Below are 19,779 nucleotides of genomic sequence, written 5' to 3'. Positions count from 1 at the left end.
GCAAATATCAAGGTTAAAGTTGAAACAATCATTACCTTTAGGTTGCTTTGAGAACGTTGTAGCTGAACATGAAACATTTAGAACTAGGGGGTGCAGCAGACAAATGCTTTTAGAAAGCTCAGGTAAATAGGAAGAGCCTGAGTGAATAAATAAACTGCAGGTTATTTCCTATATTCTGCTTAAACACATAAAAATCATCCACTGGAAATAAAGTTGGGCACCTAGAATACAAAGTCTAATCTCCTACTGGGGAAGAAACACAAGCTTTCTCCTTTATCCTCTGATAGCTTTATTTGTGATCTTTCACCTCAGCAGTATTTTGTATATTCCAAAGCATTAAAAACCTAAATCAAAGAGAATTTACAATGAATGAGACGAAAATTTTTGCTGTGCTACATCTTCATCAAGACTGCCAGCTGGATGCATGCACATACACACAAACTGAAAAACTGTGGGTTTTTTTTTCCCCTTTTCACAGTTGTACTCCAAGATACCTTGTACAACTTGAAAGTATCCTTCCCTTTGAAACAAATCAAAAGTCATATACTCTAATTTTCAAAAGTTACACAGAACTTGAAAAGTTGAGCTATTAAAAATTACAGAATTAAGAAGTTTATGCAACCTCCACTTTTTTAGGCACTATGACAGAACGTTAATGTATACTGCACAGTATTCTTTCCCTGGACTGTTCCCCTTATAACTGGGCAGTGCATTAAGCAAAAGTGGAATCAAAACTTGCAGGACAGCCCAGTCTGTATTCCACAGCAGGAAAAAAGCTGTGCATTTTCTGTTTGCTCAAACGGGAAGATTATTCTTTACCTAAGAAAACTGGGAGAAGAGAGGGAGAAAATAAAATTCTCCTTCCCAGAACAAGAAGTACTCACAGAAATGGAGGAACACTAGAGTTTCTTAAAGGAAGGACACATGCCAGAGTCCACTGGCTTACAGAAAGCCAAGGAGCATGATGAAATGGTGAGTTTTAACTTTCCTTCCCTGAAGACGCTTCTCTAATTGCATTAGGAGATGAAGAGATAACATACTTCTAATCTCACACTGAATGTATTGTCAGAACTCTGACACACTGCAAGATGGGAATATTGGTTTGTTTTTATATTACTGAGCCAAACCCCAATAGAACTTACTGAGCCAGGAGGCAATATTTCTTGGGTCCCAGGCTTTTCTGTCCTATCGGATTTTAAAAGACACAATCCAGAAAGAGAGAAGAAAGGCAAGATTTTCATACTGAAAATCACCAGTGCTTTTCCAAACATAAATCATTGGTCAGCACCATAAGGAAGCACTTGTAAAGACAGAATTAAAACATGAATTAACATGCTGTACAAGTAAATCAAGAGTAAGAAGATGCACATGAGCAATGCTGACTAATGACAGGTCAGGTGTGAACAGTATAACATGCACAACAGACTGTACATTGCACTAAACAGAAGTACTCTTCAACTAGAGGTACTGTGTCAGATTGCCAGGGGAATACACATTCCTTCTGCATTGAAGCACCAAATATTAGCCCACCACAACTGGAAGAAAATTACTGAGAAGGCCAACATGGCTTATTTAGGCAAAGTGATAGGATTTTAAAATCAAGTGACATAAGCAGAACAGATATTTTCCAGCTATTTGGAAAAGTACAACAGTGTTCCTTAAGTGCATAACATACAAAATCACAGTTCAAAATTTAGCATTTGCATCAATATCATAATCTATGAAGACCAAATAGCCTCAAATACACAATAGAAATGATTGCTCAGTTATGAAAATTCAGACAGATCCTACATACATGGAGAAAAAAAGTGGATAATCAGCAATGGAAAACAAAAAACAAAAAAACTGAGACAGACTGAAAAAATGCAAAGGCACTATGCAACTACTCTGCATTTACTGAGCCAGTCTCAATCCTGCTGGCACATGCCTGCAGCCTTTTCCCAAGACGTAGTGGCAGAAGGAGAAGCTACTTCACGGGTCCTAGCTCTCTGAAGTGGAGTTTCATTGCCTAGATTATTATATTGAAGAAATATAAATTTCTCTGAACAGGGCCACTCATTCTCTTCTAAATACAACATACTTGCTTTAAAACTATTCAGATGCTTTCTATATCTTCATCCTTATATACTGATAATTTCCTTTGATATTTTTAATTATGTAACACATTCACTACACATGTATAAGTAGTTATAAAAGTTGTTTTGTCAAGGGCGCTTTTCAACTTGCAAGAGAACAGCAGCAACACTGCACAGGAGGTAAGTGTTCCAAATGGAATACCCTCTAACTTTGACACAAATGAAGCAATTACTGACGGAGAAGAAAAATTATAAAAGCAGAAATCAATTTGCAGTGGACAGACATAAGAGGGGTATTCACCTCACTTAATGACAAGCATCTCATGCACACATCCGAACTGAGCAAAACTCAATGAATTTTCCAGAGTGTGATTGATTGGTCTTTGAGGCCAACATTTCCAGAGCTCTTCCACCAGATCATTTCCCTGTTCCAGTTTACTGCAAAGTCTTACAAATATGAGTGCTGCCTCAAACATGGAGCAGAAATAAGCACTTGTGGAGAGGGAAGTGTGCTGCACAGTCAACAGACATAGGTGTATGTGCAGACCAAATCCTCTCTGAAGAATCCAGTAATTGTACCAATAGCCTAGACTGCTAAGTCAAGTGCTTGCATTGCCTGAAGAAAAGCAGCCCTTCCACTCAAGTGGCTGTGGAGAGCAGAAAACCCCTTATAGCTCACACAGCCTCTGTATTAAAAATCATCTATTGATATGGCCACAGAAGCTTCCTATCAGCAGGGGAACTTGCACATATCCCCGTTATCTACTGCTCTTCCAACAGTAAAACTCTCATAGAAATCGACTAAATGGAAGGTACAGGCATTTACTCTCAGCTGAAACAACACACTCCACCCTCATCACCCCTCCTCCTGTTCAAAAAACACAAAACAACAAAAAACGGTGTTAAGATTTCCAGTTCTGGAAACTATGAGAGGTATAATCTAGCTCAAAGAAAGAATAAAATATCAAATGGCTTTCTAATAGGAAATCTGAAATTCAACAACTCTCCCCCCAAATTAGGGGGGAGGGAACTCAGTTGAGAACACTCTGAATTTACCTGCATGACATTTACACTGACTTTATACTACACCTGAAAATATATTTCATCTGAGTTCTGTATTTGATCCACAACATTAGACTAGTCAACCTCTAGCAGACAGATCTGGACTTATGATATGAAGAAATACCACAGTTTTAAATTATCAATATGATGGGATCCAAAGCCTGTCTTTAAATCAGCCACTGCAAACCGCTTGAACAACAGGAGCCAGATTTGACTTCGTCAGCAATGGGACATAAAGGTTTTGCAATCTTACCTTCAGGCTCCAGAGACAAGACTTACAGGTCTATTGCCTCAAGTCTACATTTATCTGAAGTCATGCTTGCTTTCTTCCACATAAATAGACATCAGATGTAACAAATATGACAGTACTCAAACTTGCATCTGGATCTTTCTGATAAAAGAAGAATTCTGTTTTACTTAGCTCATTTCTGTAAAGAATGGAGATTGTATTGTTGCTTGAATTGATATGAAGCCCAAATAGTTTCAAGTCTGCATGCATGTATGGAATAACAATAGGACAATCAGAGAGTTTTTCTTTTTTCTTTTTTTTCCTCTCTAGGTGTAAAGTTTTAATTCAGCTGTTTCTGTATTTGGAACAGAAAGATCAGAGCTATTTTCACCCTAACGAGCTCTGAACACAAACTTTTGTCGGAAATCACTACATGTCAAAGTAAAACATTTAAATCTCTCTTTCAAATCTGTGTCTACTGAATCCTTTAAAACTTCAATAGTCAGGAATGCAGCATTAGTCAACAAACTACGGAATGTTCTATCAAGTTTTTTTTGTAATCAAGACTGTTATCCTTCACTTTTGTTTTCTTTAAGTAGCATTTTTTTTTTTTTTTTTAATCTGCAATACAACCCAGCCAATACAACCATTTTCTCTAGAAAATACCCAACTCTAAAACAAGCATCACCAAAGTCTTAACTGGAAAATCTGGGGGAAAAGTCTTTACTATTGCTTTGATTTCTGTTATTGAAATCCCTAGAAATCCTGAAAAAATGGCAATTTGTGATTATTTTTCCCCCCTACTCCAGCTATCCAGTTTATGATTCCACTTTAATACCAAATAATGACCTCTGACACATGGTTGATGATTGCTTAGTTTTAGATGAGGGCTGCCCCAAAAGTAATGTCTCCTAATTTATTCTGTTGATCTACAGTGTCAGAAGTGGATATTGGTCGTACAACAGTAGAGGCAATATTCCTTACTGACAATATTCTATTACATTTTGTTGCTGTGCAACAGTTGGTTCCAAAGTTCCATTCTTTAGAAAAACCCCTCCCCTCCCCCCCGTCATGAAGACAGGCAGAGATAGCTGGGGCTGTTCAGACTGGAGAAAAGATCTCCAGGGAGAACTAACAGCTGCCTTTTGGTATCTAAAGAGAGTGCTATAAGAGGATAGACTCTTTAGCAGGGTCTATTGTGATAGGACAAGCAAATCAGTTTCAAACTGATTTAGATTGGATAAAAGGAATTTATTCATTTATTTATTTTGTTTGCTTTTAAGATAAGGGTAATGGAGCACTGGAACACATTGCCCAGAGATATGGTGAAGAGACCTTCAAGGTCATGCTGGATGGGGCTCTGATCTAGTTGTAGATGTCCCTGCTCATTGCAGAGGAGTTTGACTATCTCATGTTTTAAAGCTCCCTTTGAGCTCAAATGATTCCACAATTCTACCATTCTATGACAGATGGAAGTAGAGGGGCAGTGTTGACAAAATGGTGCTTGACATGGAATGCTTATGAAGCAGAGGTGTGTCAGTGAATTCCACCATGAAAAAAAAAAAAAAGTACCCACTGACATTCATTGGTGCTTGCCAAACATCTACTGACACCAAACCATGAATGTTAACACAGTGAGGCAGAGGGTGGTGTGTTTCAGCAGTGGTGACAGTGATCTGAAAGACAAGCCACATTTCAGGCAGCCATGCGCAGCTGTCACACCACAAAACGAAGAGCTCGTGTTCATCACTGGCAGAAATGTATAGCTAGTGGTAGCAAATGTGTTGAAAAACAGTATTTTGGAGAAGAGAATTTGCTCTGTCGAACAGTGTTATTGAGCTTTTTGTAGCTGTTGTAGTTTCCATGGAAATAAATAGGAGGTACTACTTTCAGGGCAACCTACACAGAATAGGCACATAATAACTAGCATTTCAAAAACAAACAAACAACACCTACCAAGACAACAGTATGTGGGAAGATTATTCAGTTTACCATGTTAGTTATCAACATATATAAAGCAAATATTCAGATTGGAGTTACTAATATCCAGTATTTTGAGGCATAAATATGGACATAAATTAACTTTTTTTTAACAAGATACTCAAAAGGACAACAAGAATTTGCAGCAGTACACACAACACACAACACAGCACAACTCAGTAATCTCTGTGCTATAGTGTAGTTGGTGTACCAGTGCACTCTGATACGTGCTCTCTTTCAAGTTCAAATACAGTTCCCCATGTACTTCTAACAGCCCACCACAGTTGCTAATAAAAACTCCACTTCGCTGTTATATATACTTCTGTGCTTGCAACACACTTTTTTTCTTTTCCTCTCTCCACATAATCTCTAGATTTACTCTTTATTCAATGCTGTGTCAATGTCCATATCTCTTCAGGTCACTGTTACATTACACACATACCATTCCATACTCGAGCGAGATTCAAATGATTACGTGTTAATCATAGCAGCCATAGCAATTTGCTGTTCAAACTTTTACAGATTCTAAATCACCTATGACAGCACCATGAAGGTAATGCAGCTCAAACAATTTAGTGCACAAATATGCTTTTTGTTTTTGCCAAACACTTGTATCTGAAGACCACAACCAAAGATATTAGGTACTGTTTAAGATGCCATTTTCTATGCATGTACATTAAAATCTAGGATTTGATTTATGACTGATACTTGAACCAATGCAAGGTCACATTCAGACAAACATGACATTTTGTATTTGCTATTTGATCCAAGAACAAGGTCACATTCACTCAGATGTGTTCTCTGACTACCTGCTGTATTTTTATTATCACATTAATCAACTCAAAGCTCTCTGATTTTCCCCATCTGTCCCCAAACTCCTTATCTATCTTTGTGATACTGACAAGTTAATTACCTAAGCCAATAGTTTGAATCAATTCACAGTTAAAGTCACCTTATGTATACTATGTCCAGAATTAAAATAACTTGAACAAAGCAAACAAACAACAAAAAAAGATTGTTATTTATGAACTACATGCATATATTAGATGTCCTAAACTATTTTCTATGCTCTTTTCTAATTTATATATATATATATATATATAACCTATATATTAAACCTATATATATAGGTTTAACGTTCAAGTCAAGGTCTGTTTCTATGCATACAGCATTTACAAACAGCCTACACATCTGTCCTAACTTGCTCCTCACTGGAAACCAGATCGTTGAGACTAAATTGAAATGTTGCAATTGTTTCCTTGCACGTGTGAGTAATGCATCTTAGATTACGCAAAGTGATTCTCAACGACATTCTAACCATGCTCTGACATTCTACAGTAACGTCGTTTGTTGAAGGATAAAGATATAAAAGAGCAAGAGGCAAATACAAATTGCATTTTAACATGGTGACTAAATGATTATCTTCAATATAATCAATTTTTGAGTAAATAAAATGTAAGCCTCTTGCTAAGTCTCCTGCAGAGCACATTTTTACTACATGCGGTAAAAATAAACTTCAGAAGCTTAAAAATTAAAGACATCTGTGCAAATAAAATTGTCAATTGAAATTATAATCTAATACACACAGAGGCTGTGCTAGGCAAGTTTCTTGTTGTTTTCCATTACACTTACTGATGATACTGCAATATAAACATTTATAATTCAGAAATTTTACTTGTTCATGTACTTGATTAAAAAAAAAAAAATAAAACAAAAAACAACACACGGTTGTCCTATTCAGAAAGACGTAACTTTTCCTGCTAACAAATGAGATGCTTTAGACAGAAAATATTTATAAGAAGAAATTAAAATCAATTGTCATTAATTTATGGAATCAACTGAATACTTTGATGATTCAGTGAGAAGCAATTTCTAAACCTTCAATAATATTACAACAGTCTTTAGGGTTCACGTATATGTACAGATGTCTTAAAATGCATTTCTACAGAGTAGAGTGTAAGAATTAATTTCATCTTCACAGAGCCTTACATGTGCTGTATATGTTGGTATGTGTTGTTAATAATACCTTATTGGCAGGACTGGTAATAACGTACTCCTAGGACTAAGAATTCTCACTGTGTTGTAAATAGAAATATCTGCCTTCAGTTTAAATTTCAAGTAAATTGAAGGCTGAGAAACTGTTTTGTGATATGACTTCGTCTTCATTTTGTGGTATGACTTCATCTTTGCTGATTATTCAAGACAGCAAAGAAATGTTCCTATAACAAAAATACTTCAGCTGAATATAACCTAATATCAGGCTTGATACTCTGCAACACAGTCTAAAATATTTTAAGGATACCAAGTAGTTTTGAGTTACCTGCTAACGAGATTTCTGAAGTTTTACATAACTTCATGAGTTCAAGCAATGAGATAAAATCTTGGCAGTATTAAGTTGTGACAGTATAAAAATGCAGAAGGTAACATTCATGTTGATATATATATTTTTTACTGTCAGTAGCACCGAAACACTGGAAAAAGGGCAACTGTTGTAAGAAATAAAAAGCTTAGATCTCTACTGATTATCTTTCAAAGTCATAATATTTTCATACCATTGTCACCCTACATCATCCTATCGTGTCTTCCTATCTTCCTTTTCTCACCATACTTCCAGCTACCTCTCCCCACACATCTCTGAACTACTGACTGGACAAACAGTGTACATATGCTGCAGTTGGCTCAGGGCTGCATGTTGCAACTGGCTCACCACTGCTCCTGTGCCAACTGGCAATTGACAGGCCAAACAGTACAGATAATTTTCAAATTCATATTGCATCATTTCCTCAGGGGGGTCAATAACACGTTTTCCTTTCTTCTTTCCAGCTTCCAACTTCTATAGAAGTTCTACTACTTCAAAGCCTTTGCAACCACCAGTCATTTGTCAAATTGCAGGTTTGAAAACTTGCAGGTTCAAAGCCATTGGAAGAAGAAGGCAAACTCTAATGCATATTTCTGAATTTCTGAAGTAACTAGACTAAAAGATACGATAAAATAATCCTAAAGATGGTTATTAACATAGCAATTTTGAAGCATAGTTCTTCTGATACTTTACTCCCCTTTAAAAATATATATATATATATATATATATATATATATATATATATACACACTACAGTTTGATTTCAGTGTTAGTTTTACATTTATTAAGATCTGTAGATCGCAGAAACTGTATGATGGATGCTTGAAGTTATGTCAGTACTTGAAGTATTCTACAGTTTCACAGGGTCCTTCATTCGTAATCACATACTCTATTAAGAAAAAGACAATTGGCTGTCCTTGAAATAGTGTTAAAAAATCACATTGGCTATGGACTTCTGACTTGTAGGCAAAAATACTAGTTCTTAGAGGGATTGTAATAACAGTCTTCCCAAATAAAGCAAAGAGCTATTGTTTTGAAACAATGCTTAATAACCCCTCCCCCCCCCCAAAAAAAAGAGAGAGAAAAAAAAGCAAAAAGATGGATTCAAGTAAAGTTACTTAATGCAAGAAGGTGAAGGATGATTTGGATTCTCTAGCATATTATTTCAAGACTATTCCTTTTATCTTTAAGATAACACAAAGCTTTGACTGAATCTTACCTGTTCTTCAATCACAACCTGAGACTTGCTGTCTCCCCTTTTTAGGGCACCTGTCAGACACAGCTTCCTCACCTGGTAAACTCCCCAGTTTTGCCATCTCTGATTTCATCATACAGGCCCTATCCTGAAAAAATCAAAATAAAAAACCCACAACTTTGCATCTGTATGTGTAACTAGAGTAGCTCTCCTACAGATGCTTGGCATTCCTTTGAAAGGTACCTCTTTAAAAGGAAGCCTCATCTATAGCTTAGAGTTCCATCTTGGCTCGGTCTCCTTGTTTTGGTTCAGTACAAACGCCTAGTTACTTCGACATATAATGCTGCAGCTTCTGATTTAGATATCAGCAACACTAAAAAAGTCTTTTTGCCTCATGTAGATCTTTTCCGCCTCCAACACTCTCCTCATCCCAAAATCTCAGATTTCAGTTTTTGGCTTTACACCAGCACGCTTAGCTTCAATGCTCTTTCAGCTGTCTTAGCCTTCTCTTTCACAAGCCATGTTAACCCACCCTCAAAACACCTCCTTCATCTGCTTGAGTCCTCCCGTCTTCTATCTCAGCTCCTGTAGTATCTGCACAGCTGCACTCTTCTCACCATCTGCAACCCCCTGCATGATTCGTTATCAAACATAACAGACCATGATTATTTGCTGGTTGAAAAGCTACAGTGAAATTCACATCTGTTTCTGGAAGAGATTCAAGAAGTTTGAATTTGCTTTCTTAGAGGAGAAGAACATCACTGTCTGTTTTCTGTGGTTTTATTTCATTGATAAACTTCACTCCCCTGCCCAGACATCTAGCAAGACATATCTGATAATCTAATTTCAACTTAGTAAGACTTTTATCCAATAGAAGAGACTGACCTTCATACAAAATATTACAGATTAAGTGATTAAGTCCCCTTTTTCTTTTGAAAGTTAATAGAGAAATCCCAGTGAGTTGGCTTTCATGCTCTTCTACCAGTAGGCATGTCTTCTATACACAGCATCCGGAGGCTGGTTTATTTATTCTTCAGGGTATTGATTTTACTCACTCCTTCAAAGTATTTTTACAGGCTTTCATCACTCAGTGATTACATTTAAATTTGAAACAAAAGCCAAAACCAACCAAACAACAACATCAAAAAACCCTGCTAAAAATAAACTAAATTTGATTTAATGGCACGCCACAACTCAGAGCACCTAGTTGCAATGAGAAACAAAATTCTTTCATTTCAGTTTTGTTCCAGTAATTTAGAAATTCCTGTCATAAGAAGTTTTTCTTCATGATCATTTTATCACAGAAACAAAGCCTACAACGAATTAACATTGCAGACTGAAGTCCTGTCAGCGGGTATGAATGCAATGGATCTACATTTTTTGGCAAATGGACATCAAGCACTTGTACTTCCAGGCTACTGACAAGTCAGATAGAGGGTATACTTGATTCACATGACTTCACAGTTCTAAATCAGGTCACTCACTACAGTACAGAGATCACAAGCCTCTCACTCCTGCGTGATCAAAAACGTCAAAATACAACCAATTATTTTCCTAACATCTAAGCTCTCCGTTGGCCCTTTGCAAGACATGAAAGGTATCTACCTACTGGTTTAACAGCACTGTATTCAGTGCAGTGTCACCACTGCTGCCTGCCTGCCACCACTCCCTTTTTTTTTTTTTTTTTTTTTTTTTAAATTAGGAAACAACTACATTACAGAAAGATGGAACAAAAACTATCGGACTAATGAAACAATCAGGATAAAAAAAAATCTTGTTTATGAAGTCATATATATATATATATACTTTCATTACTTTGTAGCGTACTTCATGAGACATTTTAGCTGACTGATCAAACTTTGGATAATCAGCTATAGGGATACAGCATTTATAGCCTTCTGCAGAGTCAAACAGAAGTTTGGTGCTGCAAAATAAAGTTGCATTAAGGGTACGGCCAGTTAAGTAATCCAATAGCTCTCTGACATCAAAAGAATACCCCTGCCATCGCTCCCTGACACTGCCAGTCCTCCACCTTCCCTCTCCTTCATTTCCAACCCTGCAGTCCCAGCCTGCCCTTGTGTTGGCTCTCACACCCATCTGATCTCCCTGCCCACAGGTATAGCAGTAAATAAAACAAAGTCAAGAGTACAGGCTCGAGCAACACTGTTAGTGCTCTCTTTGACACCATTTTGGCCCATCTCAGCTTGGTGTTCTCCCAGATGAATGCTCAGGCAGGGTTAAGGGGACAGCAGAGGCCAAACAGTGAACTGTTCTCCATTGGCAATTCAGATGCAGCCACTCTGGTTTGGGAAGAAACCCAAGCTAGAGTGCAACCTTTCCACTTAGCTCTGAGAACAGTCCCTGTCATATTTTATTACCTAGTATAGACACAGCCTCAGTGAAACAATTTGGCTCCAGTAAAACATAAAAAACATAACATGGGAAAAATGTAAATAGACAGAGATAGCTGAACAGACTCACTAAAGGGCAGCAATGAGGAGGGACAGAACCACAGAGCCGACAGCAAAGGAGAGAAGCATGAGTGGGAGCATGACTGATCTTCAACAGCGATTGCCAGATCAGCTCCAGCCATGCCATGCAATCGCACTTCTTGCTGCAGGGCTCTCAGGAACAATAGAGAGGGGACACCCCATTCTATTCTTCTTCTTCTTTTTTTTTTTTTTTTCCATACATACACACCAGGTAGAAGAGAAATAAAATGATTGATAGCAGCCAAATAAGCAATTCTATATTCTTAAAGGATAACTGCTATTGAAGAATTCTCACAGAATTTATTGTAGAGAAAATGCAATTCCCTGTAACCTTAGAATTATGGCAGAATGCTGAAAATCAGGTGCCCCAAACACACACCTAACAGTTCAACATTTAGCAGCTGTTTGAAAACATTGGCCTGTTTATGTACAGGCACTGTACATCTCTATGGAAGCACAGTACATAAGAAGTGCAGCTGCTGCCTTTTTCAGAAGCAGCATCCTGTGCTAAAAACTATTCTCATCTCACAGCTACCTCTTTTGTAAAGCTAATACTTGACTTATTTCTAGTTCATCTGGCCTGCATCTGTCTCTGCTCTGATGAGAATAAATAAGTAATTAAATAAAATAATATATTTTCAGGGGTAAAAAAAAAACAGCTCAAAATTCTTACATGCTCTTCTCTTTGGGCAGCTACATGTAATACGAGCATTCACACTAAACCATTTTCAAATTTCAGACATGTACAGCTTAATAATATAAGTATACTCACAGAGCAAAATTCTCTGTAACTAGCTTGTCAGAATCAACAAGGGACAGAAACCTCCTCTTTATACGGCTCTCTTCTAGTGAAACTGCATCCACACAGCATCTTGCATTGACCAAAAAAAAAAACAAAAAAAAAAACAAACTCACCCAGAAAACCCCAGTAACACAGCACACTGACTCCAAACTGTATGTATCTACAGACTAAAAATGATTTGAAGATCCACTTTCAAACTTTTCCAACTATACTGACCAAGTATCAGTATCCAATATTCTGTGCATAACTATACCAGTTATTTTTTCATATTATTCTTAGAACTACTAACCTTCATGACAAATCTAGTTCTAGCCTTCATCAGAAACATAATGTTTACATTGGCAGTGTGTAGTTCCTGTTATCCTCCCCTGAAAACTGCCAACAATCCCACAGTATTCACTATGAACTGTGGGCTGAAATTTTGTTTTAATTTTCACAAGTGGGTAGATTTGTAGACGGTTGTAATGGAACATTCACCAGCTCCATGGCAAAGAATGCCATCAAGCACTGCCTGACAATAAACCAGGAGTCTCTAAATCAGCCTCTTTTGACAAAGCACTCACCATCTCCACATTTCCACCCTCAAATCCAAGTGGTTTCATACTATACTTTTCATTCTAACTATACTGAGAAACATTTTTCATAGGTGTTGAATGAAGATGTGAGAAGGTTTTGTTTTCTTCTCCATGAGCCCATAATGTTACTCTAATGCCATGTGCTTAGTAACATTCTTGCTGAATCTGTAACTAACAGGCAACTAGGAAGCGTCAACAGTAATAGTAGTCTTCACTTTCAAAGAGATTTTACTAATAGACAAAAGTTCTTACCATCTGGACACTCACATTCTGGTTTAAGTTCAGTGATTTCTTCTGTGAATTGTTTTATCAGTCATTTCTGGTAAATAATTAAAATAAAACAGGCATGTAGCAGTCTATGTGTTAAAAAAAATGAACTACAATACAACTCTACATGAAGATTTAGAACTTTCTCAGACAGTGTCACTGTGCTAGATATGTAGATAAATCCACCAAGAAGTAAACCCTCTTTCGAAGCCTTAATAGAGTAGTTTCAAATGACTTTTTTTTTTTTTTTTAATCTAAATAACATTAGGACAGATAGCGACAGCATTTTTTCATGCAAAACACATCAAACTCTAAGCTACTCACAACACTAGATGCTCTCAGCTCTAATATATATATATATATATATATATATATACACACACACACACACATTTTGTTTGTTTGTTTGTTTGTTTTTTACACATTTAGATGAATAATTTATTCAGCCAGCAATTCACCGAACACCAGCTCTGATTCCCCTTTATATACTTACCAACAAACTGGACTATAGAGATATGAAAATACAAAATAGAAAAATATTGGACTAACTTATTTTCACATGCATTACAGCTGGCTGGAACCTTACAACTTCAGCAGCTGCTAAGAGCCAAGAAACTACTCTCAGTTTCTCATGGCAGATATTTTTTTTTTGTTTGTTTTGTTTTTTTTTTTTTGACCAAGATTATTCTGCTATTAGGAAAGTTTAATAATAATTAATCTTTCCATTTATATATAAATTTACACAACTTAAATGGGGAGGTTGTGGCCCTGCATGTGGCAGGGGGGTTGGAGATTCACGATCCTTGAGGTCCCTTCCAACCCTGGCCATTCTGTGATTCTGTGAAAACCAAATATTGTTGTGCATCAGCAGTTCTAGACAGGGACAGTTAACCTGCCAAATGCTTGCAAATATATCTCATGCTGTCAGCATTTCCACAGGTATGAGACAACTTGAATCTAAAATGATATATTTAGTGAATATAGCACAACAGAATGAACTATCCTCTTTGCTAGTTCTCATCTTTCAAACTGCAAAGTACAAACAAGTTTCCACAGCATGCATGTAGAGCACTTTAAAACACATCGAAGAAACACAGTGATGTAACAAGCCTAAATCAGGATTAGAAAACTGCTGAATAGTATTTTATAATTTGTAATAATCTATGCATAGAGAGCCCTACATTGGATACAGATTATACTTCACAGATATTTAAAATATATATGCAAGGCTCTTATAAATAAATACTGTTTCATAAGCAGAAACCATTAGAACTGGTATGAGGAAGCCCAATCACAATTGGCAACATCTCAATGCCACATGCAATCTGGTCAGACAGCAATCTGCCTATATCCATATAAAGTTTGACAAACATGCCAAATATCACACTTTTTAAGACAGAGCGATTTTCACTTTATTTTGAGTCCAGTGCTGATTTATTTAGAGTCTAAGCTTACAGGATAAGTACTTTTTCATTCAGTGACTATTCAGCGTTCTCCTTCAAAGAAGAGTTGTTCAATATTTAACTTCATAGGCCTGGTCCTGAGAGATGCTGAACACTCTTAAACACTTCTAAAAATATTAAGAAGTCAGAATTCTTCTGGATAACGCCTTTACACACTTCCTTCTATGGAGAAGTTCAACACAGAAAATGGACACCACAGCATAAGGAAATCTTACTTATTCTGTTCTCCACGATCTTCCTTTTATCAACTGTTTGCACAACTTATTCAGATTTCTTTCTTGGTCGATTGACTATTGTTACATCAGTTACACCTTACAGATACACTTCCTCAAATGTTTTTTCTTCTCTAGTAGTTTGGGAACATTGCCCAAGTAGTTCAGCCCACATATTCACTTACCACTTCACGCAGCATCTTGCAAGGTTGAAACAGAAGCTGCTTTCCATAATCTGTTCCCTTTCCATTTCACGTGCACATTGGTGATAGCAAGTGGCTCTTCACTAAAAAAAAAAAAAAAAAAAAAAAAAAAAAAAAAGCTGAATACTATTCTTTTTTTAAATGACTGAGGCTATTAATACATGCTTAATTTTACATGAGGACTACACTGACATCTAGTTAACTAGGGTCTATGACTGGTACGTCCCAATAGCATTCAGATTTTTTTTTTTCTCCATATTAAAAGTAAATAATTAAAAGCACTCAAGATCACTTCACTGAAAGCCTTCTGGTATTTTCACTATATACTGTAAAACAACTCATAAGGAGCATCCTCACAAGTGTTCAAGTGTTTATGTGGACAAACTGTTAAGGTTTTTGAGGAGCACACACATGCATCCCACAAGACGTCTTTGCAATTGGCCTTTCAGCTACCAATCACACCCCAAAGAGAGAGATTTTATTGTAACATGTAGATAGTTACAAGCATTACAGCGGAAAAAAAAAAAAAAAAAAAAACTGCACATACATAGCTATAAAAATAAATTATAGTCTGATTAAGTTGGCTCCATTCAGCTCAAAACCACACAAATTAAACCTTTAAGGAGATTTTGCAAGAGATGCCAGATTTGATTAAAAATGTTAAAATTCCAAAACACTGCAAGAAAATGTTTTCATTTATAATACATATAAATTCAGCATTATTTATTTTTCCAGACAAGTATGGCATTCTCTTGTTCCTGGATATATCTTGTAACTGATATTCCAGTTGCAAGAGTGACAACTCATAGCTCAGATCTCAGCAGGTAAGTTAAAGCATTTCAAACAGGAGACTAAAAAACAAATAATAATAATAATAATAATAATAATAATAAGGTGTTATTTACAAATCTGAAGAAAGAGCTTCTTCAAAACACTGAGAATAAAAAATATATATGTATTCCCCTCTTTGATCAATTCAGGCAAACAGTAAGCACTATAATCCATTTTCCAGAACAAGATGAATACCCTGGGCCACCTATCCTACTGTGCTGTAGGATGTTTTCTCCCCTAAAGTTTTTATAACACCCAAAATAAACTATTAAAAACAACTGAAATGCAGCCTCTACTGCATGGTTTAAACCTCCTAATTCTCTTTGAAAGCAATACAGTTTGGAGCGACATGCACAGGAAATTAAGATATTGAAAAACAAACAAACAAACAAGCAAACAACAACAACAACAACCCAGTGGGCTGAACTGCAGGTGAGAAAAATGCCAGGTTTTCAGGACACATGGGATTATACAAGGCAACAGAACTCTCTATGCCGCCTGACTGTGCAGGATGAGAGTCAATACAGGACATCAGCAGACCGATAAGAACTTTTTTTGGCGTATGTCAAGTCCTCCTTCCAAAGATGGGAAAAGCAAGAGAGTGTGCTATTTACGCGGTTGTACAAACCTCTGATAAGGTCTGCGTGTGCACTCAACCTGCTGAAACTATACACTCTGCTACGTAAAAACCAAAAAGTTGCCATGAAAAGCTACTAAGAGCCCAGGGCTGCTGGCTGGGCGGCTCATGCCAGAGAACAAAGGTTACGACGCTGGTTTAGCTTTGAGCAGCGTGTGACCACATCACATGTACCACCGCTGCCCTCAGTCCCAGCGCTCCGCCAGGTATCCTCAGCATTAAGACAGCGATTCAAAAATATATGAAGGGAGCATTTTTACGGCTTCCCGCTTTACTACCTGCAAAGACCGCGCGAATTTCAGCAAAATAATTAGTGTGAGATGCTAACAGGAAAGTCTGCAGGTGTTCTATAGCCCTGCAGGGGACGCCGGAACTAGGTCCTCCCAACTACGGACCCTTCCAACCCGAGCCACCCCGACTGCTCTCCAGCACCCGCCGTGTCCGCACAGCCCCTAACGCTGCCCCCCGCCTCCAGCCCAGCCCCACTCAAGGCCGGCCCTCGCTCGTCCCTCAGCTCCCGGCACCCACAGCATCGCCTCGCCAGCAGCTCCCCGCCTCGGCTAGCGGGACGCAGCGTACAACACGGCAAAGCACAAGGAGAACAGACGGGAGAACCGGCCCGCGCCCCCGCCCCGCGCCCTCTACCCCCCCAGCCCGTCCAGCGGCTGCCCCCGGGCAGCGCCGCGCGTTCCTTCCGCCCGCGGGCACGGCCGGCCGGGCTGAGGCCGGCGGCGTCGCGTTCCCCGCCCGCACCCGCCCTCCCGGTGCCGCGGGCCCGCCGGCTCCCGGCCCGAGCAGCCCCCCGGCGGCAGCAGCCCCCCGAGCTCCCGGGACACAGTACCCCGCTCCTGCGGCTGGCTGAGCGGCTCCGGGCGGCGGTGACAGGTACCGGAAGTGAGGTCGCGGCACACACCCCCCGCCATGGCCACCCGCCATTGGCTCGGCGGGCGGGCGTAGGGCGAGTGCCGGCGGCGCTGGGTGCCTCCTCGCCCCCTTCTTCCCTTCTCTCACCGCCATTCCGCTTCGATTCCCGTCCGTTCGCCCGCGCCGGTACTCACCGCGGTCGGGAGAGAGAAGGCGAGACTGAGACGCTGAAACTTTCAGTCAAGGGCGGAGAAAGCCCCGCGGTGCGGAGAGACGGAACGGCGGAGAGCGAAGGCGGCCGTGTGGGGACAAAGTCTGCGCTCGCAGTCCTCTTATCCGCCCGCCCGAGCTATTTGTGGCAGGGGCCGGGCGCTCACGTGAAGGCGCGGCGCTCGGGCGGCACGAGGGGGGCGAGTGAACGGTGCCCTCCCGCCCCGCGGTACCCACACGGGGGGCTGCCCTCGCCCCGTCTTTCGATAGCGCGGCCCCCCGAGCTCTTTCTCGCCTAATAAAGCGCAAAGGGGTCTTAGCGTGCCGTGGGGATAGAACCGCTTTGGGGCTGTTCCCTGAGGGCCTTGGCAGTGTCTAGGGGGAGCGTGAGTAGGGCCCGAGGACATGGAGATGAGGAGCTTCGTTCTGTTCTGGAAGTAAAGGCAACATCTACAATGTAAAATCCCTATTCTTCACTAACAAACGGCATGAACCTAAACAAAGCTTTGTGAAAGACTTTTCATTTCTTTAATCTCTTAAATCCTCTCAAGGTAACGCAAAACACAAATGCTGCGGTTTTATAAAGGAGTCAGCCTTCCCCCTCCCCCCTCATTACTGCTCCTTGACTGCTTCATGAATACTACACTTCTTCTTTATCCTCGTAATTGTTGTGGTTATCACTACAAAACAAACAAACCAAACAAACAAAAAAAAACATATATATATATGTATCAGTAGCTTGCTTTTTGTAATTGTATAATTGCACTGTTAATTTCATATTCTTGCTCATTACTGTCTGGAGTAGTCTATGGAGAAAACACAACCTGTTTCATGTGCTTCCAAAGGGAAGATCATTTACATATATTGAGCATATGCTCATGGCTTCTGCTTATTTTTATTCCTACAGCTCAGAAAATAGAAACACGGGACCAGAAGGGAAAGAAAGGCAGCTCTGCCCTCAGCTGCATTACAGCAAGCACCATCTTCAGTTTCATACATTTCTCAGCCTCTAGGTTAAGCACATGGACCTGTATGCTGGAGCACTCACTGCAGAAACAGCAATGATAGAGATTGTGGCACAACCAGAGAACATGCTTCAGTGGAAATTAATAAACAGCATCTGCTAACAGCAGAAAACCAAAGCTAAGGAAAGCTGACATTACAGTATTTGAAGGCCTTTTCAAATGTGTTCTGGAGGCAGCCCAACTTCTCAACCAGTTGTGCTCAAGCCAGGCCAACACCCAGTGCTGCAAGAATTAGCTGGTTTAGAAAGTTAATTCCCAATTTTAACACCTACGTATTTCCACACGATCTGTATGTAAGGGAGCCCAGCTGATAATGAGACAATAAGAGATGTTATCTGGGAAGATCAGCTTTTCATTGTTTGCTTTTGTTCAGTTATTGTTGTTGTTGTTGTTTTTCCTTTTTTCATTTGTTTCCCTGAAAATATAACCAGTTAAGATGAGCTTCTGTACAATTACAAATATATTTTGTTTTGATTTGAGTTAATGATCAGCTCCTAAAAATATTAATCTTTGCCCTCTTTCAAGGAAGCTAACTAAATTTACCTAGCTTTAGGTGCTTTGGTCACATGTATACTTCTACTGCTAGTCTTGGAGATGGCACTGTACAAGCACTACAGTAAAATTAAAAAAAAAAAAAAAAAGCTATAGTTGCAGGCTTTTGCCTTTTGAATTTACAAATTTTAGAGATTTGCCACAGCCAGGGCTTTGCTTTTCCAGTGAGAAGCATGCCAGGCTGTCTAGGCTTTGCCCTAGCTCTTGAGCTTAGCCATCTTTTCTGAGGACCAAGAGATGTTTCGTATGTGTTTTACTGGGTTGCACATAAATGTGATCCCACACTGAGTAAAAACTTAAAAATGTTTATTGGAATTTAAAGTAATTTGTGGGCCATTTCCTGTTGACAAGCCATGGGTTCCCCCTCCCACGCTCTCTGATGGCCAAGCTTGCAGCGGCCTCTGTCTGCAGCAGTCAGTGAAGAGTACCACGTAGCCCAAGACCCCTCCTCTGGAAATGTTTTCTTTTCCATAAAATGTGTTTTGTCCATAAAAATGGCTGGTGTTGCAAGATGTATCTGCACTATATACATCTCGCATTTCAAATATTTGCTGATTTCTTTGATACTGAAAGTGATTCTGCATGCAGCTTCCTGATAGGGTTGCATAAATTTGTATCACAGTTCAAATCTTAATAACACTAAGTATCTGAAACATCCATTAGCTGTTCAAATGTGCAAGCTTTTAGAAATCTGAAATTAGATTATTTACCAGGCTTTCAGATGGAATAAGCTATAATTAGTGTTG

At 39.0% G+C, this 19,779-nt stretch overlaps 2 protein-coding genes across 8 annotated transcripts in view; one reads left to right on the top strand and one right to left on the bottom strand.

Annotated features, from left to right (window-relative positions):
- PPARA (peroxisome proliferator activated receptor alpha) overlaps window positions 1-19,779 on the bottom strand; it is a 173,815-nt gene that overhangs the window by 22,014 nt on the left and 132,022 nt on the right. For 2 of the 7 annotated variants that reach the window (XM_085233236.1, XM_085233242.1), the window contains 2 exons: window positions 14,897-14,997; window positions 13,022-13,088 (listed from right to left, as the gene is read on the bottom strand). The gene's annotated coding sequence lies outside the window, so the exon portion shown is untranslated. Of the gene's footprint in view, window positions 1-13,021; window positions 13,089-14,896; window positions 15,004-17,223; window positions 17,350-17,440; window positions 17,581-19,779 lie in introns of those variants that run through there. The other 5 variants (XM_010716016.4, XM_085233248.1, XM_010716042.4 and 2 more) reach the window with 5 other exon arrangements.
- Window positions 925-19,122, top strand: LOC116217114 (uncharacterized). Its single transcript, XM_085217305.1, has 3 exons — window positions 925-972; window positions 16,760-18,007; window positions 18,364-19,122. The coding sequence occupies exons 1-2, from the start codon at window positions 925-927 to the stop codon at window positions 17,753-17,755; spliced, it is 1,044 nt and encodes a 347-aa protein (XP_085073431.1). The 3' UTR covers window positions 17,756-18,007; window positions 18,364-19,122.

The sequence above is a fragment of the Meleagris gallopavo genome, chromosome 1 (assembly GCF_905368555.1).
Source record: "Meleagris gallopavo chromosome 1, MGAL_WU_HG_1.1, whole genome shotgun sequence".
NCBI classification, from domain to species: Eukaryota; Metazoa; Chordata; class Aves; order Galliformes; family Phasianidae; genus Meleagris; species Meleagris gallopavo.
The sequence above is the reverse complement of the archived record's forward strand: the minus strand, read 5'-3'. Positions and strand labels throughout refer to the sequence as shown.